This window comes from Pinus tabuliformis, chromosome 1_1, assembly GCF_031772625.1.
Source record: "Pinus tabuliformis cultivar Carrire ecotype Pingquan chromosome 1_1, CPIR1, whole genome shotgun sequence".
Lineage (NCBI taxonomy): Eukaryota > Viridiplantae > Streptophyta > Pinopsida > Pinales > Pinaceae > Pinus > Pinus tabuliformis.
In genome coordinates this window covers 54034394-54053814 of record NC_142297.1, presented here as the reverse complement: position 1 = coordinate 54053814, position 19421 = coordinate 54034394, and the positions used below count along the sequence as shown (strand labels likewise).

The window sequence follows — 19421 nt, the reverse complement described above, 5'->3', positions numbered from 1 at the left end:
TGTATAGGAAAAAGTCAGGGGACGCAGGTCACCCGAAGGGCACCTGCGTCCACTGAGGAGCGCATTTTGAAACCTAAACCCCCCCAAAAAACAAAACTAAAACCTAAAATGCAATTTTTTCGGATGAAATTGAAGAGTACGATGTTGTAAAATACCTGGAAGAGACGACGTTCGATTCTGACAGTCGGATTTTCCGCAGCAACCACAGGAAGTTTCTTGCCAAAAGCCCTTTTTTCAACCTCAACAGTAAAATGGTAAAAATGACATGGTAAAAAGTCTTTTTATAGGTTTTTTGGATGAATTTGTTCATTTTTCACCATGGAAAGATGTTCTTCGATGTATTTTTGCCTATCTTAAACATGTATGAGTAATGTGTTGTTTTTGTGCAGGACAAAGGGACTTAGAGGGAAAATTGTCATTTTTCACGAACCAAAATATCAGATTCATCTTTTAAGCCCTTTTCTGACTCCTAAAAAAATGAAAAGATTGCCCAGCGTTTCTTTTACACTCGTTAAAATGGAATTAAAAGACGGTCCCCTTATAGCTCTTTTCTGACCGTAAAATCAGGAAAAGATTACCGGGTTTTTGTCGTTTCAAACTCGATACGGAAATAAAATGACGTGTCCTTGATCGCTTTTTACTTTTCAGGTCAGTGACACTAATTATGAAAGTACTCCTTGGTCGCAAGATCAAGCGGTTCCCCCAGGTATTATTTTATACTTTTTCGGGCTTGAGGGACACAAATCTACGAAAAATTTCAACTTGGAGTCTTCTTAAGTTTTTCAGACTCTCTAAAATTGAAAAACGCCGAGTTTCTCCTATACTGGGCTCGTTAAACATTTCACAGTAAAGGACCTGTTCAATTACAAACAGGAACGAACCACTCCTTCCTAGGGTTCGAATCAAAACTAGGTTGGACTCATCCGAAGGATGAGCTTATAATCAAGCATATGTTATCCTCCTCAAGCTTGTTAAAACTTGCCAGAAATGGTGGGGGAAAAGAGAGAAGAATGAGCCTATTTGTTACCTTTTGTCTCAGAAGAAACTTTATTACCACTCTTGAACACGACACTTTTCATTCACCTGGGTTGGGAAATCCTTTACCTCACAGTTGATCAAACCACTTTGAAAGTCTTCAGCCGGGTTCCGGGGGTTAACTTTGAGTTATTCAGCACCAAGCCATCTGTCGTGTCGTTATGTGTTCAAGAGGTCTGCAAGCAAAACTTTCATCTGCAAAATACTTGTCATCCATTTGACCATCCCTGAGTTAGTCCTTACAGCAACATTTCTTCAAATTGAACAATGATTTCGTGTTGCGGGCTTGCCTGTAACGGGTCGCTTTCTATCGACATCAGCACATTATCTAGAGAGATGACTTCGAAATCGTCAGTACCTTGAAGTCTGCATGAATCAATGGCAGGTTTCTCGCCTTTGACGTCAGTTTACATCATTGACTTTCGATCGAAGGATTCCGTGAAATGTTCGACATCAAATCATTCATTCACATCTCATGGATTGTACTGGGTACTTTAAGAACCATTGACATTACTGGTGGTCTCTCTCACACTTGTTAACATTTTACATCATCGACTGGTAATCAAGTGGTTTCTACCATGTTCGACATCAACTCATTTATTCGCATGGCTAGAATCGTACCAATTCGAGAAGTAGAAATGAAGACCCTGGATCTAGTGTCCACCATCCAGGCTGCGAGGAGTTTTGTATTCATTATCTAAGTAGACTAATCATAAACAGATGGCTGCGCCCATACTGTGACTAAAAAAGTCTATGATTATGATGTACTGCAAGATCATTCCTGTATCAGAGTAGTTAGTCTGTTAGTTAAAGTTTTAATCTGAGTATGGGAATGCCTACCTCAGTGATGATATAATCTTATACATGTATTTTGTGTTGAAAATTGCATGTTCTGACCAGGCTCTCCACGAGATAATCCTTGAAATGATAAAGCGCTTCACCTTTCCTAGATAATACAAAACCCTAATCTATTTCAGGCTTCGCACTTTAGGGGGAAATCTGTTACACTAAAAAATGTCACCATGACTATTCACATTTAGGATGGCTCTATCAACAGTCATGCTACCCTCTTAGGCAAGTGTTATGCCTCTGCTCTCCATGTCAAACTCCAAAAAGGAGAGAAAAGCCTTTCTAAATGTATTTATCTCTGGGGACGCAGGTTCTCTCAACCTTACCTGCGGGGACGCACCCAATGTTCACAAAAAATGCGTCTTTGGACGCTCTGTATTTAAAGGTGCAGGTATGTCCCCCTGAAAAGGTTAAAATGCGCAAGTTTCATCTTTAAAAAGTCACTTGTGGTCATTTCTAGAGAATTCTAGAAGGTTGTTCGACGTGTATTGAGCGCCTCCAGATGGTTCATGCACTCCTACCAAAGAGGAACTTATCCCATCAATAAGGGAGCTATCCCATCCAAAGAGGGGATTATCCCATTGATGGTGGACCTGATTAACTTCCTCTTGAGCACTATAAGTACAGGCATTGGGCCAGAAGGAGAGGAGGTTGAAAGCTATACATTTCTAAGGGTAAATGTTGCAGGAATTAGGCCTCCCATTTAGAAGCTTGTGAGGAGAGATTGCCATCTTTGCTTGTTCTATTTGGAAGTGGGTGAGCTTTGTCAAAGTAAAGGAGAACTCTTGATGGACCCTGGGAGGGACTTGCACAACACCAAGGCTCAGGTTATATTTGTTTTTTTTGTTACCTATTAATGCAAATGAGTCCATTCTTCTCAATAACTTGTTATTTATGAGTTGTTTCATGTACTCCTTGGTCTATGTGTTAAATATGTTTTATTCTATGAGATTATCAAGTGCTATTTAATCATTTGATTGTTAGTGTATGCAGGTTTCAAAGTGAAGGAGGAGCTCATCCGGATTAGTGGAGCTGGACTGCTACAACAGCGTTGGATTACAGGTAGGATCTAAACACTTGATTTCCCGTATAGTAAATGCATGTTTAGAGAAGGATTGCTCTTGTTTGTCTTGTTTGTCACTAGAGAGTCTTAGGCTCCTAGGGAGGTTGGTTGTGTCCGCACAATCGACTCTTTCCGCCTGACATCTACTTTCCCAGTTCTATCAGAAATGTCTCAAAGCATGAATGTAATGATTTACTAATGGTTCAAGTTAATGAAAGAGAGCTTCGGGGATGTTTGTGGATATGCCTGTGTTGGTTTTATGGGCCCTTTTAAAATTTTTATTATGAATTCATGTGTATACTCTTTGTTCCTTTGAATTCTTTGTTCATTGTCGTTCACAATGGTTATACATATGTTGTCATATTTCTATGTTAAATGGAACTACTAGCCTTTGTGCAACTCCTCCTGATGCATGGTTCCATTCCCTTAAATAAGTAAGGTCGCAACATGCCTTTGGTGAGAAACCTTATTCTCTTTGAGTAAGGTGAAAATGTCAACATTACGCTAGACTACAATGAAACCTTTATTGGCCCCTATTCCTTAACCCAAGGTCTCTACGCTTCCATAATTTTCTGCCAACAATCCTCCTAAGTCACCTTAAGGAAATGGGTTATCAAAATTCCTCTTACTACAACCACCTAAAATTTATTTATGAGGCCATCATATACTTGTAAAGATCTTTCCAATAATATAAGTTTCATTAAAATCCAAGTTTTGGACACAAAATTAGGGTCTTCGAAAGATTGCTTTCAATGTGCCATGTCAGCATTTGTACAATCACCACATGGTAGACACATGGTAATCCTTTTTTCTCAAGTGTCATCAACATATGGAGCCACTCAAGAACCATGTCACTGACATTTGGAAACCCATCCATGTGTCACCATCATACTACTCCTTATCACATTAGCTTTCCTTGTTAACCTTCCTCGTACACAACCCACCACAACATGTCAAGTCATGCCAATATTGAGCTCCATAGTACTAAAGGGAAGCCTGATAGCTACGTCCTACTCTCTAGACTCCCAATTTCCTGACTCCTACTATGCAAAACTTCGGTCTCTTAATTCCACTGCAATTAGACAATGAGAAAATTCTCATTAATCAGTAGGTCATTGGGGTATATTCGTTTTAGGGAGTCTATGTTGGTGGTTTGATACATGATTTCCTAATGCCCCTTCAACTTAAAATTCAACATTTGATAACACCACAAGTGACGCAAAATTTATGTTAGTTGAAAAGTTTGTTAGGTTTTTTAGCACTAGGGTTCATGCTTGTGATCACTCGAGGCGTTTCCTAGTAGAGAATATACTAAAGGTCTAATACTTGATCATTGATATTCAACAGATAAGGAGTTTCCCATCAGTTAACACAATGTTCGAGAATCATTATTATTGGGGGTTTCGTGAAGGAAAAAAATAATGACATTTAAGTGTATCTAATTACCTTGGTTACACTTGCATTGACATATGCTGGTCTAAAATTGATGTTATACTATTTCTGTGCCTCATACTTAAATATGGAATAAAAAATCAAATAAAATTTTATTTATTTATTTATGTTTTAAAAAAACAAACCTTAAACATTAACACGACTCAAATTATCCATTATCTTATGATCCTATTTGATCCAAGTGTTGTACCTTCGTATTACACCATTTGTAACATACCCATCCATGTGATGTCTAATTAAGGTTGTGTGGTATTCAAAATCATCCTTCTTGGGCCCTTCATTTTGGGGACAAAGGTTTGACATGTTTTGACTAACCCTGACCAATGGGGAGTCACATAGAAAGCAACTAAGGAAAGAGAAGGAATCTTCTAAGATCTATTAGTTACGTAAGGTTGGCCAAGGAAAATAGGGGCACATGCGATCACAACTGAGCTGAAACAACCGTCAACAGGAGAGGAAGCAGTCATAACTGAGTAATAGAAGCAGTCGAGAAGGAAAGGGTAGGGAATCTAAGGAAGAAACCAACAGTTCAGGCGAGCGAAGTGCATAAAAGTTAAAGGAAAAGGGAAAAATGGGGATGGAAGGATTTTGTATCGAAATGTTGTCGCTAAGTATTTTGCGATTAGCATATTTCAGAGTTTACTTGATTTTGAATTATTTTATGTTCTACTTTCCTGGTTCTATCAAAAATGTCTCAAAGCATGAATGTAATGGTTTACTAATGGTTGAAGTTAATGAAAGAGAGCTGCGGGGATGTTTGTGGATATGTCTGTGTTGGTTTTATGGGGCCCTTATAATTTTTTATTATGAATTCATGTGTATACTCTATGTTCCTCTGAATGCTTTGTTCATTGTCTTTCACAATGGTTATACATATGTTGTCATATTTCTAAGTTAAATGGAACTTCTAGCCTTTGCGAAACTTCTCCTGATGCATGGTTCCATTCCCTTAAATAAGTAAGGTCGCGACATGCCTTTGGTGAGACACCTTATTCTCTTTGATTAAGGTGAAAATGTCAAGATTACATAGACTACAATGAACCCTTTATTGGCCCCTGTTCTTGAACCCAAGGTCTCTATGCTTCCATAATTTTCTGACAACAATCCTCCTAAGTCACCTTAATGAAATGGGTTATCAAAATTGCTCTTCCTACAACCACCTAAAATTTATTTCTAAGGCTATCATGTACTTGTCAAGATCTTTCCAATAACATAAGTTTCATTAAAATCCAAGTTTTGGACACAAAATTAGGGTCTTCGAAAGATTGCTTTCAAAGTGCCATGTCAGCATTTGTACCATCACCACATGGTAATCCTTTTTTCTGAAGTGTCATCAACATATGGGGCCACTCAAAAACCATGTCACTGACATTTGGAAACCCATCCATGTGCCACCATCATTCTACTCCTTATCACATTATCTTTCCTTGTTAACCTTCCTCGCCCACAAACCACCACAACATGTCAAGTCATGCCAATATTGAGCTCCATAGTACTAAAGGGAAGCCTAATAGCTACATCCTACTCACCCGAATCCCAATTTCCTGACTCCCACTCTACAAAACTTCGGTCTCTTAGTTCCATTGCAATTAGACAACGAGGAAATTCTCATTAATTAGTAGGTCATTGGGGTATATTTGTTTTATGGAGTCTACGTTGGTGGTCTGGCACGTGATTTCCTAATGCCCCATCAACTTAAAATTCAACATTTGATAACACCACCGATGATGGGAAAATTTATGTCAGTTGAAAAGTTTTTCAGGGTTTGTTAGCACTAGGGTTCATGCTCGTGATCACTCGAGGCGTTTCCTAGTAGAGTTTATACTAAAGGTCTAATACTTGATCATTGATATTAAATAGATAAGGAGTTTCCCATTAGTCAACACAGTGTTAGAGAATCATTATTATTGAGAGTTTCATGAAGGAAAATTTTAGGGGAAAATTTTCATAAATTTGCTATTTTTTGGACATTTTCTGAAAAAAAATATTCACGAGTTTGGTCAAAATTTTGCTTTTTTTTTTTTTACATATAGATGATTAAATGGATGGAATTCGCCAAATATTTAGCAATTTTAATAGTAAATTACATATTTCTTTATTGAAAATTTTCTTACATTCTATATGTATGAATTTTCAAATTAGAATAAGCACCAATACTACTATAAATATGTTATGAAACGAGCTCACAAAAAGATATAAAGGATTGATCAACGCCTTAGAAATAAGCCTATTCGAGGGGGAAACTTCCTTTACATTACAAAAATGAATAATTCTTTGATGATACAAATAACAAGACCTCCTTTCTGTATATACGAGTCTAAGGGGTCATGATATAATCATAGCTGACATAACAATAATAATGTAAGGGCACAATAATAACAATAGTGGGATTCTATGGGGCACAATAATAACAGGGGACTACATGGACACAACAATATAATAAGGGGGTTGTACTAATAAGAATAAGGGTTTACACTAGTAGTATAGGGACCTAACATGCCCCTCTCCTTCAAAAATGTTGTCCTCAACGCTTGAGTAGTTCTTGATGCTTCTGTATAAAATTCTTGTCCTCCCATGTGGAATATTCAGTGGGTAAGTTCTTCCACTTGATGAGATACTTTGAAATTGATCGATTTCATAACTGTCGAGCTTTTGTTTCTGTGACTGCTCTAGTTTCCAATTTCCTTCCTCGTCAAGTTCTGGAAATATTATTTAAACTGGGATCTTCTGCAACTTTTGAATGAGTGGCCACACTTCTTCGTCCTTCTTCCATTCATCCCTTGCTTTGTTTATCCAATCTGGTTGGATAATAGAAATAGCACAAAACAATGCTTCCACATCCTCATCCTTTCTTCAGAGTGCATCTGTAACAACATTTTTCTTTCCTTTTTTTGTAGATGATTTCAAAGTCATAACCCAACATATTTGTGACCCATTTTTTTATGTTCTTCTAAAGATAATATTTGTTCTAAAAAGTATTTAAGAATATCATGATCCATTTTTACCTTGAAGTGTCTTCCCATTAGGTAAGGTCACCATTTCTTAAGTGCATGTAGTATTGCCAACATTTCCTTCTCGTAAATAGCTTGCTTGAGATGTAACCGTAAAAATACCTAGTTGCCTACATCAAAGCTTCTTTCACTGCGATGTTGATTTGCCTGTTGTTTCATTCGATTCTGCACCAAAGTGGCGTTATCCTTTAAAAGTTGGAGAACTTGTTGTTGATGCTTGATGTGATCTTTCACTGCTTGAACCTTTTTCTTCTAGATATGTCCTTCTATCTTGAGAGTTTGAAGAGTGGTAATCTCTTCCAATGCATTACAAGATATGGTTGGATTCATTTCCTGATGCTCGATGTGATCTTTCACTTCTTGAACATTTTTCTTCTTAATATGTCCTTCTATCTTGATAGTTTGAGGAGTGGTAATTTCGGCCATTGCATTACAATATATGGTTGGATTCATTTCTTCTTTCTCAATGTGATATTTCACTTATTGAACCTTTTTTTTCTTGATATGTCCTTCTATCTTGAGAGTTTGAGGAGTGGTAATTCTTTCCAATGCTTTACAAGATATGGTCGAATTCATTTCTTCTTTATTTATGGTTGGTTCTTGGTGTACATCCTCTTCTTTTGATGTTTCTTGATCCTTCTGTTCCTCCTCTTCACAATCAATGTAAAATACTTTCTTCTGAGCAAACTTATGAAATTTAATGTATTTGTTATCACAATTGTAACAAAGTCCTTTTGATACTTTTTCTTCCAATTGTTGTGATGTCAACCTTGTAGGTTGTGGAAGGCTAGGAGAAACAACACTTCCATCTTTATAGTTGTGAGGGGTAGACTTCCTTGTTGCCATAATTCTTCTTTCCACTTTTCTTGCCAACTTGAATGCCTTCTCCAATGAATTAGTTTCCCAAAGATGAACCTCATGTTGAGTGTTATCCTTTAAAGTCCCTATGGAGAAATCAATCCTTTGATTCTCTCGAATATCATGTTCCCTTATATTCAATTTTTGAAAGTCCTCAATGTGCTCTGCCATTGAACACTTTTGTTTGCGATTTATCAATTAACTAAAGAAGGTGTTTCTCTTTGTATCCTCATAATGTGCTATTATTTCCTCCATAAAAATTGACCATGTAACAAGTGGCTTACGAGAACAAAGACTTTTATACCATAAAAATTGATCCAGTTCTAAATATGAAGATGCAATGCATACCTTTTTATAATAGTTGAACCTCATGTAGATCAAAATATTGCTCCATCTCTAGTATCCAATTTAATGGATCCTTGTCATCAAACTTCCTCATATCGCCTTTTGTTGATTTTAGGAGATCAATCTTGAAATGACTGTAACTTTGTAATTTCAGATCTTCCAGTTCTGAAATCGTGACCTGCTATATCTCTCTATGTCCTTTTTCCAATGCTACCAATCTGATCGAAATTGGATTCTCCGAGAAAGAGTTATGCACAATATCCCAAGATGACTTGATTATATACCTTTTCAGAAGAGCGAACTTGTATGAAGTGCCACATGTCACTATTTTTACCTTCGGATTAGAAAAATATACATAGAAAACTACAGTCCGTCCTATTTCTGTAACTTCTAATGAAATTTCAATCTGATGCTGAGAGAGACAATTGTGATGATTTACCCAGGTCACCTGTTTGGGATGTAATTCAGGAGCCTGCAAAAACCCTAAATGTCTTCGACTGTATCTTCGAAAATATAGCGAAACGAGATATGAAATTCGCACCTGGGGTTCAGACCGATTTCTCCTCAAATGGGTTTTTATTTTAGCTTTTGAAACTTTGTAGGGAAAACGTTATAGCGAAAATTCCACGATGAACTGTTTGGAGCAACGAAACCCTAGAATCCAAAGCTTTGATACCAAATGTTATGAAACCAGCTCACAAAAAGATAGAAAATATTGATCAACGCCTTAGAAATAAGCCTCTTTAAGGGGGGAACCTCCTTTACATTACACAAATGAATAACTCTTTGATGATACAAATGACAAGACCTCCTTTCTATGTATAGGAGTCTAAGGGGTCATAATATAATCAGAGTAGACATAACAATAAGAATGTAAGGGAACAATAATAACAATAGTGGGCTTCTATGGGGCACAATAATAACAATATGGAGACTACATGGGCACAAAAAGATAATAAGGGGGTTGTACTAATAACAATAAGGGGTTACACTAGTAGTATAGGGACCTAACAAAATAGGCATAATATTTATATCCTTAAAAAAGTATCCTATCATGAAGTTAGTTTGATGAATTACCTGATACTCTAGGCCCAATAACCTAGTAACCAATTTCCCCTTTAGCTACACTCCTAGTTTCAGTTCCTATTGGACCACATGAATAGGGGCCGAAACTAATAACTTCCATCCCAAAAAATATGAAACTTGTATTCAACTTCTCAATGCTCCAATAACCAAAATCACGATTCTTCACTGTAAACTAATGGTATGATATCCATTAACTGATGGGTATTTTGGAATTTGTTAGCATCATGAATTCACAATGGAGGTTATTGGTTGGGTAATGTTGATACCCAATCTTATGATAGATGAAAATAAACTAAAAAAAGATGTTCATGTTGATTGATAGGCATATTAGGATTCATTGATATTAGGAATTTTTATAGTGGGTTTCTGTAGGTATTACCAAACACTTGACTATGAATATCTTGAAATCTTGATACCTACCCTTGGATTTAGGCACATTTCAACTAGGCACTTGGTCACAATTCCAACATACCATGTGCATAGGGGTTACGGAAAAAACCTCCAAACCTAGAAATTCTAAGGATTGTCCCCAAATTTCAAAAAGGACATCCCCAAATTTCTAAATATTTCACTAGAAATTCTTAGGTTTTCACCAAGGGATGCAAGAAAAAAATAGTAATAGGTCATTAACTACCGAGATGACTCCTAAAGCTTAGAAGTCATCTTCTTCCCTTGGAGGTTTTCATACTTTTCCATTACACGAACAATCTCACTAGGGGAAAACAAAAATAATAAGACAAAATTCCACCACTTGAGCCTAATATAGAAGGGGAAATATTCTCCTTTTGATCAAATATACAACTCAATTGTCTAGTCCTTTAGCTAGCCTAGTAAGGGCTAGTCACATAACATAGATACTTAAAGAGCCTTATATTCTAGTTCAACCTTTGACTTCAATTTTTTTTTGTGGCTAGGGAAATTAGAAACTCAACTAGTATTGTACTTATCTAACATGGAGTCAATTCGAAATGCTAGTACTATAACCTCTAGGTATTACCACCTCACCCCAAATATGGAAACATGAATATGTTTTAGGGGAGCACACATGGGACCTTCATCGCTCACAATACTTTACATATTATGGGCTTTCCAAGTGAGTTACCCCCAAGGAGTGTCCTTGAATTCTATTTTAAAATGTAATGTTCATTCAGATTATCATAAAAAAATTACTTTAAGGGATACCTTTGTATACAAAGTTCACGCAAAAGAAGAATAACAACCTCATGATCAAACCCAATTACACCATAACCTTCAATTTAACATTATATTTACATTCAATGGCATAACACAGAATGATTCATATAATAAAGAACAACAATACTATCTCATTATCAGAGGAATATGTATACACTTATATAAATTGTTATTAATATTTTCTTGAAACTGAAGATGGGAGAACCATTCTTCACCCAATCGTAAGCACAATTACATTGCATTCTTTCTTGCAACTAACCACTCTTCAGCCAAATCTGATGCCTAAGGGATAGATTCACTCAGAGTTCAACAAATTTAAGTCAAGGTAGAATACATGAAGGCCACTCTGCTTCATATATAGGAAATCAACACTCAACTTTTTAAATGTTGAGTTTGGGACTATTAACAATCACATGTATGACAACTATGGGCGTGAAAAATAGAAAGTGATCCCTTTTCTAAGTCAATAGTCCCTCCATGGCTCCCTTTTGTGCTCTATGTGCTAGTTCAAAACCAACTATCTAGACAACCCCATTGGCCCCTATTTCAACATGAAGGCTTCCATACTAAATTCATAGTTGATTTCATATTTCATTGGAATTCAATTCCCACACTGTTTTCTGAGTTAGAGAATTCTCTTTCTCTCTCTTTGGATTTCTACACTTTCCAATTCTGTTTTCTTTTTTGTCCCTTCTTCCACTTGCACACTACCCATCACAAGAACTTTAGGTCACTTCTTGGGCCAAGTTGAAAAAAAAACACTACAGAGTACGTACATAGGTGCACTTCTAGGTAGTTTTTTGATTTAATTATGATATCATAAATCTAGTTAATCAGTTTAGGTAGACATGAGACTTTCCAAGTTCTCCTTACAACTTTACCCTCATGCATTAGGTTTTGTGTTCACTGCTCTCTTCTTCAACTTTAACATATATTCAAATTGAAATGAATATTTAGATGAAATAAAGTTTGTCAAAGTATCCATGATGATTATCCTGACATTATTAGTCTTAATTACATATTACAAAATTAAGGGAATTAAAAAGGGATGTTACACCATTCTACTTCTTTCATAACACCAACTATCATAACAAAGCTTTGTGTACTTTGAAAATTGAAGTATGGTAATGGGTTTTTGTCATATTAAGTTTGTTCCATATATAATGTCCATATCCACATCCATAAAAATGTCAAATCCATGTTCCCTATACTTTATCACTAAATAAGAGCAAGGGGAGAAACAACTAAAAATTTAAATTTTTTCTTTATGGAACGAAAGGGCATTGACCCTCATTCTAGTCTTTGATGTATTTCAATTTGTAATAAAATATGTTATGATCTCTTAAAGTGATGGCTAAATATACTTTATATCTTATATCTATTTAGAAAATGTTTTTTTTTTTTTTTTTTTTTTTTTCTAACACAATTTTGAACTTTACTCAATGCTCAAAATAAAGTCTCAGAGAAGAATAACAAAAAGCTATAAAGGTGGAAGTTTTGTATAATATGCTTTTTAAGATTGGAAATATAATATTGTTTATATATAGATATATAATTTTTGAATTTTATTAGAGAAACTCTATGGCTTATTCTTAAATAATACAATTTTTTAAAATGAAATTACAATATTTTAATATAATAAAAATATATTTTAGATATCAATATATTTTAATTATCTATGTGTATGGAAAGTGATTTTGTAATGATTTCTAAATTAATTTGAATTGATTGCTCTTATTTTTATAAGCAACCTCATATTCTTCTATAAAAGAATTGTATTCATTGTATTGTTCATTTAGTTATTGAGCTCCTTTAAGCTCTCGTTAGTTATTTTTCATCGGATTAAAAGAAGTGTAAGAATATTAATTATGGTATTTCTTTTCAATTCAATTTTTATTATGTTAAGTGTTAGTTTTCATTTTGTAGCATTTTAACTAATAAAGTATATCACACAAAACATGGATTCATTGTTGTTTATTATAGTCACGGTGCTCAATACTGGTTTCTTATCATGAATGGATATTGATTGTGGATTTTTCATTTTAATCAAATTTCATATAACAAAAGGAATTAGATTATATAATTTTACATAAGATGTAAAATGAAAGACATTCAATAGATTTATTCTTCATCATATATATTTGACAAACTTAGGTAAGGTGAATTTCTAGGCCTAGGAACATCTATGCAACTTATCTACTCTTCTCCAAGATTCTCTATTTCCTTATCTTTAAATTTTGTTTAATATCTCAGTACACCTAGATGAACAAATCATAAGGCATGTCTTGCTTCTTTGTTCTCAATATTTCTCATTTTTCCTCATATGCACAACAATTTCCCCTTATCTATATGTGTTTTCATTTATTCTCAAACTAAGTTTCGTCAAAGTGTTGGTAATATTATTGCATCAAATTCCCAAGAAAACAAAGGATGCTTGCATGTTATAAGTGCCATAATCACATCTCAACTGTTCCTACAAGCACATTCTACATTCTATGTTGTTGTAATACCTCTTTGCTACATCTCAATGATTTAGATGACAATTACTATTTCCATCTCTACAATTTGCATCTAACACGTGTGATACAATAAACCATGTCTCCTCAGAGACCCTCTAATTGTTTCCTTTCCCTCACTAATAGACCACCTTGGTGATTAAGGTGCAACTAAGTCTTGTAACTACACAAACACACATGAAGTGATTTCTATGTTAAACATTCTCTCATTTTGGCTCCTCCTCAAGTAGTACATCTAGTTGTTTCCCTTTGGAAAGTGTCACTACCACATGTCATCCTAGGTGATGCTCCCTACTAAAAACAAACTTACTAGAAATAGAAAATGCTAAAAATATAAAGTGATCCTAAATGGTAGAGAATATCTAGAATATGAATAAAAGTGGTCATATGTGGACCTAATTATATATGGATGAGGTTCTAAGTGTGCATTTACTCCAACACATGGTAGAGTTTGAGGCCATAAATGTGAAATGATCACAACTTTTGTGCTTCTTCTTAGATTGGCTATTATGACCCTAGTTATAAAATGACACAAGTTTTTTGGATTTATTGGAAATGGTTTGAATGAAATTTATGTACTTTCTCAAAAGATGTCAAATTCATGAAATACATGGTCATCTAAGAAAAAAGGTGGATTTTGAATCAACAAAATATTTACTTCTTATAGTATGTGTATGTATATATTTTGAAATTGGCATCTTTTCAAGAGGAGTTTATATTTTGGGATAAATTCTCCAAATTTTACACAAAAGTATTAGAAATTGGCCTAAATATGTAAAAGGAAGTAATTTCTCCAACTTTGTACCAAAAAAATCCCACATCATGCTAAAAAAATAGCTCTAATAACACTTATGGTGTAATTAACCCCAAAACTTTAGAAGAATCACACAAAATGTAATGGAAAACCTAGGTACACAAGAGAAAATTGATAAATCCTAAGACATATCTCTTGATAAATAAAAGAGAGAGCTATGTCCACTTATCTGTTCAAGGGGGCAACCTCCAAGATAAAAGCTCCAAATAATTACAATTATTGACAAAATATTACAAACCTTTTTCACAATATGTATCTATCTAGAAAGAATATTAATTACCTACAAATCCACTTATCATGAGAGTCTACTAACTAATTTTGGTTTTATTAATAGAGAAGAACCTTTATACAATGAATGGACATTAACAAACTATATAATAGGCCTTATTTAGGGAAGGTGGCTTCAAATATTAATAAAGTATCCTATGAATAGGGGTTAAGATAAGATACTAACAAAGAGAGAAGGAACTTGTTTATTATTTTTCTTGTAAAAAAAACCTTTGTTACAACAATATAACTCAGATACTTTATTATGGCAGCTCCTAACTATAATATAATTTACTTATCCATATCTATATAAAATACAACCCTTAATAGGATGTATTAAAGAAATCGAAAGAAATGTTAGAATTGCAACACCTATAGCAACAAATTACTTTTGCAATATACACATTTTATGCAACTGTGGTTCATGCATGCAATGGTTCTACACTATCTTATAGTATGTTACAAACAACATAATGTTAAGACACCATATTTGAGAAACTAAGTGGACATGAAAACCAACTTATTTATTTAAGAATAATAATATTTTAATTTATAATAATTATATATATATACACACATATATAGAAAGATATAAAAACGTAAACATTAATAAAAACCAAACAATCAAGACCTGATTAATGAGTAAAGATGAATCAAGGCATGATTAATGAGTCAAGATCCTAATAATAATTAGATGAGATTAAAACATAGCAATCAAAAGGGAGAGCAATTTTTTTAGTCATATTTCTTAGTTTTTGGTAAGGACATTCAACAATGTAGTGTTTTATTAGGATGAAATTTTATATCTTTAATTTTTTAGTTCAATTAAACTATATTTAAGTTAAGCAGGTCATAGCTACTATATAACCCTTGTTTTTAATAACATAACCTTTTAGCTTCTTCTTTTTAACGAATTTTTCTTGTCATTTTTACATTATATAACAAAAGTACCTCTATTGATTTAGTTGTTTTCATATTTTTCAACAATAAATTTATTAATAAAAGTTGCATGAATTAATTTAGACTGACATATTTAGTGATTTAAAATGTCCGAGAATTGAAGCTATTACCTTTCAATAATAAAAGTGAAATTATAACTTTTCAATAACAAAAATGCTTCCCAATAGTTAAAGTGTCTAGAGAATTGAACCAATAACCTTTCAAAAAATTAAACTAACAACCTTTCAATAACAAAAATGCTTTAACAATAAAATCTTAAGCAATTCAGACAACCATCAAAACAAAATGAAAATATTTTATACCAATAAAAACAAATAGGTTCTATAAAACTCCTCTTTACCGCTTTAACAAATAGGTTCTATAAAACTCCTCTCTAACCGCTTTTAAAAGAAACAATTGACCGTTTATTTGAAGCTCATAAATGAACACATGTAACTACTGTTCTGCGCTGATTGAAAATATTCCTTGGACTAATATTAAAGCAAGAACCAGATTCTACAGTTTACGCACATTGAGCCTTTATGCACATTCAGCCTTTTCTATCCAACCCTAGAACTCAAGCTCTCATATTGTTCTTGCACTGCACTAAAGCAACAGATGCAATAGTCATCGTTTAATAAATTATTGCAGATCTCACAGAGCCCATCAGACAGCAACATATTTACCCTTTACCTAGCACTATAGCCGAGACTGTAGTTTTTAAATGATTTCTCAGACTGCATTCTTCCGCTTTGCTTGTTATACCATTGATGATGCTAATCCGTTCAAGATGCTTCCAGAGGGGACAACAACTCTCCAACACCCGCAACTGCAAAGGTACCTGCACACAGATTTATACAGAAGATTCACTGATCGACTACTTACAGATGCTTGCTGCAGCAAATCATCGATTTATCAGTTGAACGCCAAAGATAACACGCCAATCTAGAAGTCTTCGCAATATTTCTTCCCAAATCTCTAAGGTGATCATGCATATGTATATCATTTTCACCGACTATCTCAACAAAACCCTTGTTCTATAAATTTCGAAACCCCAACAGGCCTTTCCAGCGTGATCCATTTCCATATTCTTATGGCCACATCCTTGTTTTGTCCCCTGTAAATACAGTGAATGTCTAAGAATATCTTCTTACCCTATCTGTCGAGGTTCTCATAGCTGATTTCACTAAGGCCTGAGAAGATGAGAGAGAATTTCCAAGCCTCTCTGTACCTTCATCAATAGTGTCTAATAGCGAATTTGATCGATCAAGATCAAAACAAATTTGCTCTGCAAATGAAGTAAAAAGCCATTTACCTCTGATGTCAGATAAAAAGCAGGATCTACTCTGATGTGAACTTTTAGGTTCGAAGAGATCTTTTGCTGAAATTGCTTTTCCTACTCCGCCCAAGCCAACAATCCTTACCGCCTGAAGCTTTCCATTGTGCTGCCTTCTATGTGAGAAAGTTAAAATTTTCCCCTCTTGTAATTCCTTCTGATCCAGCGAGGAACGAATGCGACCGTAGAGATAACTCGCGAAGGTTCCCAATACATCATAGTTGGGACTACCAGCAGTAGAGGTGGATGCAGCTGTGGAGAGGGAGGCGGCCATTGTCAATCCAAAACTAGAAATAGAAATGGAGATATCAGAGATGGAAAGCTGCGGATGGATTTCTAGAAGCAGAGATCAGAGATGGAAAGCTGCGGAGTAGGTCGGATGGATTTCTAGAAGCAGAGAAATTGTAGGGAAGATTGTATTGAAAAATATTGAGGAAGTGCAGAGATAGATATAGACAATTCAGCCCCAGCCACTCATACAGTACCCACCACCCCATTAAAGAAAACTTTCACCATGATACAGACGATATATGGGCTACAGCTAGCAAAGGATGAGATGGGTCCATGTATTGAAGTAAAGGTCAAGATCATGATAAGGATAGAAACCAACCAACCAGACGAGATACGGGAAAAATTTGGTATTTCTCGTAGTTGTTCATGTTGGTCCCCACGAGCACGTTCTCACATGGCAATCTCCAACTAGTGACTCGAAGTAGATTAGATTTTATAAGAAAATTTTGTTTTGGTGCTCGTGTCTTATAAAATTATTTTGCAATGTTAATGAAATTTGTGTCGCTAAAAATAAGCACATGAACGGTAAAAATTAGATACATAAAAAAAATATATATTTGAATCCTAATAAATTATTATTATGGTTAATCAATTATTATTATGGTTAATCTAATTTTATGGTTAATCTAATTTTAAGGTTATTGTAAAAGCAAACAGCATACTAGTGTACGAGATTTTTTTATTTATTTAGAAAGGCATACATATTTTATTTTTTTGGTTTTGAATGTATGAATTTTTAGGAGGAAACACATGCTCTTAATTATTAGGCCCACTCAAATTGTATAATTTAAATGATTGTGAATTTTTATAATTCAAATAGAAAAGTTTTAAATTTTATAAAATTTTTTTTTGGCTAGGTAATGTGAGTTAGGGGAGAGAGAATTGGAACATCTAATTCGTGACTTGAGTAGCACTGATCTAGTGGTATCTAAGCCATCAAAATCACCTATAAGTAGAGGGTATCTAAGGCATCAAAATCACCATTCGTATGCCACAATAGCTCTTAGCATGGTTGAATTTTTGAACCAATGACTTTTATGAGAGAAAGTGCCTTAACATAACACCTTGTCCTACATTTTGTGAGTTTTATAAACTAAAATTTAAATTATAATAATGTTTTTGTGTGTCTATATATATATATAATTAAAAACATTTATTTATTAGAACTTTATTTTATCTTATTATAATTAGATTAAGTGTTTATTTTGAAATAGGATTTTCACAAATTAATTTAATTATCAATAATTATTAAATAGATGGTAAAGATTATCAATAATTGTCATTTTAATTAAATTGATTAATTAAGAAAATTGTCATATGGAAAACTATCATATGGAATGAGTTATGACTTTTTGGTAAGTGATATTGATAAACCATGATATTAATTGATATTATATAACAAAATCTAGTTATAAATTAAAAACATCCTTTTTGTACATGCTCTTTTAAATGTATATATATTTAACTCATTTTAATTCTTTTTATAATAATAATAAAAATTAAATAAAGCTATAATTTAGGTCATTTTTATGATGTTTTTAATTTTAGAAACTTGATATGTATTATGAAGAAAGCATTTTGATATTTATCATAGATTGATGTTTACCAACCATTTAATTTATATAATTATGCTAATGTAGAAATATGACTAATTGTAAATAAAAAACATATATTTAATTTTGAAATAAATTTAAAACAATTTTTATTTAATTAAAAAATAATTTTAATAAAAATAAAAAATGATAATAAATCAATTTAGATGTGTAAATGATAACCAAAATCACTATGCCACAAGTGTTTAAAAACGAAACCCTATAAATACATATAAACATAATACATACTTATTGAAAATATAATACATACTTATTGAAAATAAGTCAAATTTCAAGTGCAAAGTTGGGAACAAAGAAAGTTATAATAAGACAATATTATGACCCAAATTTTAATAATATAATGATCCAAATTTTAATAAATGCTTTGCACGCTAATATTAACCAGATTGCCACTGAATAATGAACTAGATATATTTGCATGCATACGATTACTGTCATAGAAAATATTGATATAAGGGTGTTGTTTAATGAATGACAATTTTATTCGGAAGTTTATTTCTCAGTGGAATCTAGTGTTTGTTTGTTTGTTTTTTTTCTTTTTTTTTCTTTTTTTTCCTTTTTTTTTTTTCAGAAAATGTGATTGTGAGAAGCAACATGAGGAGATGCTATGCCTTTTTTTGACCAATATGACATGGAAAATAAGTGATTCTTGCATCAATACCACTCTATAAGGATTCTCCTCATCAAACTGATTTCGGTGGCATGTGGCACACCCGGAGAGGCCTCAAGGTTTGATAGATATTATAGTTTGA

The 19421-nt window shown here is 33.7% G+C and overlaps 1 protein-coding gene across 1 annotated transcript; it reads right to left on the bottom strand.

Moving 5' to 3' along the window:
- Nucleotides 1-15811: 15811 nt before the first annotated feature.
- On the bottom strand, nt 15812-17408 carry LOC149211538 (uncharacterized). The gene is made up of 2 exons (XM_089390457.1): nt 16745-17408; nt 15812-16270 (listed from the first exon to the last, which is right to left on the bottom strand). Exons 1-2 carry the CDS (start codon nt 17037-17039, stop codon nt 16215-16217), a joined length of 351 nt encoding a protein of 116 aa, XP_089246583.1. The 5' UTR covers nt 17040-17408; the 3' UTR covers nt 15812-16214.
- Between the last annotated feature and the right edge of the window lie 2013 nt (nt 17409-19421).

Excerpts from the sequence above, each read along its gene's own strand:
- LOC149211538 (XM_089390457.1), bottom strand. The coding sequence starts at position 17,039 with ATGGCCGCCTCCCTCTCCACAGCTGCATCCACCTCTACTGCTGGTAGT. Across the intron at positions 16,271-16,744 it reads CTTTTTATCTGACATCAGAG|GTACCTTTGCAGTTGCGGGT; the intron begins GTAAATGGCTTT and ends ATCTGTGTGCAG.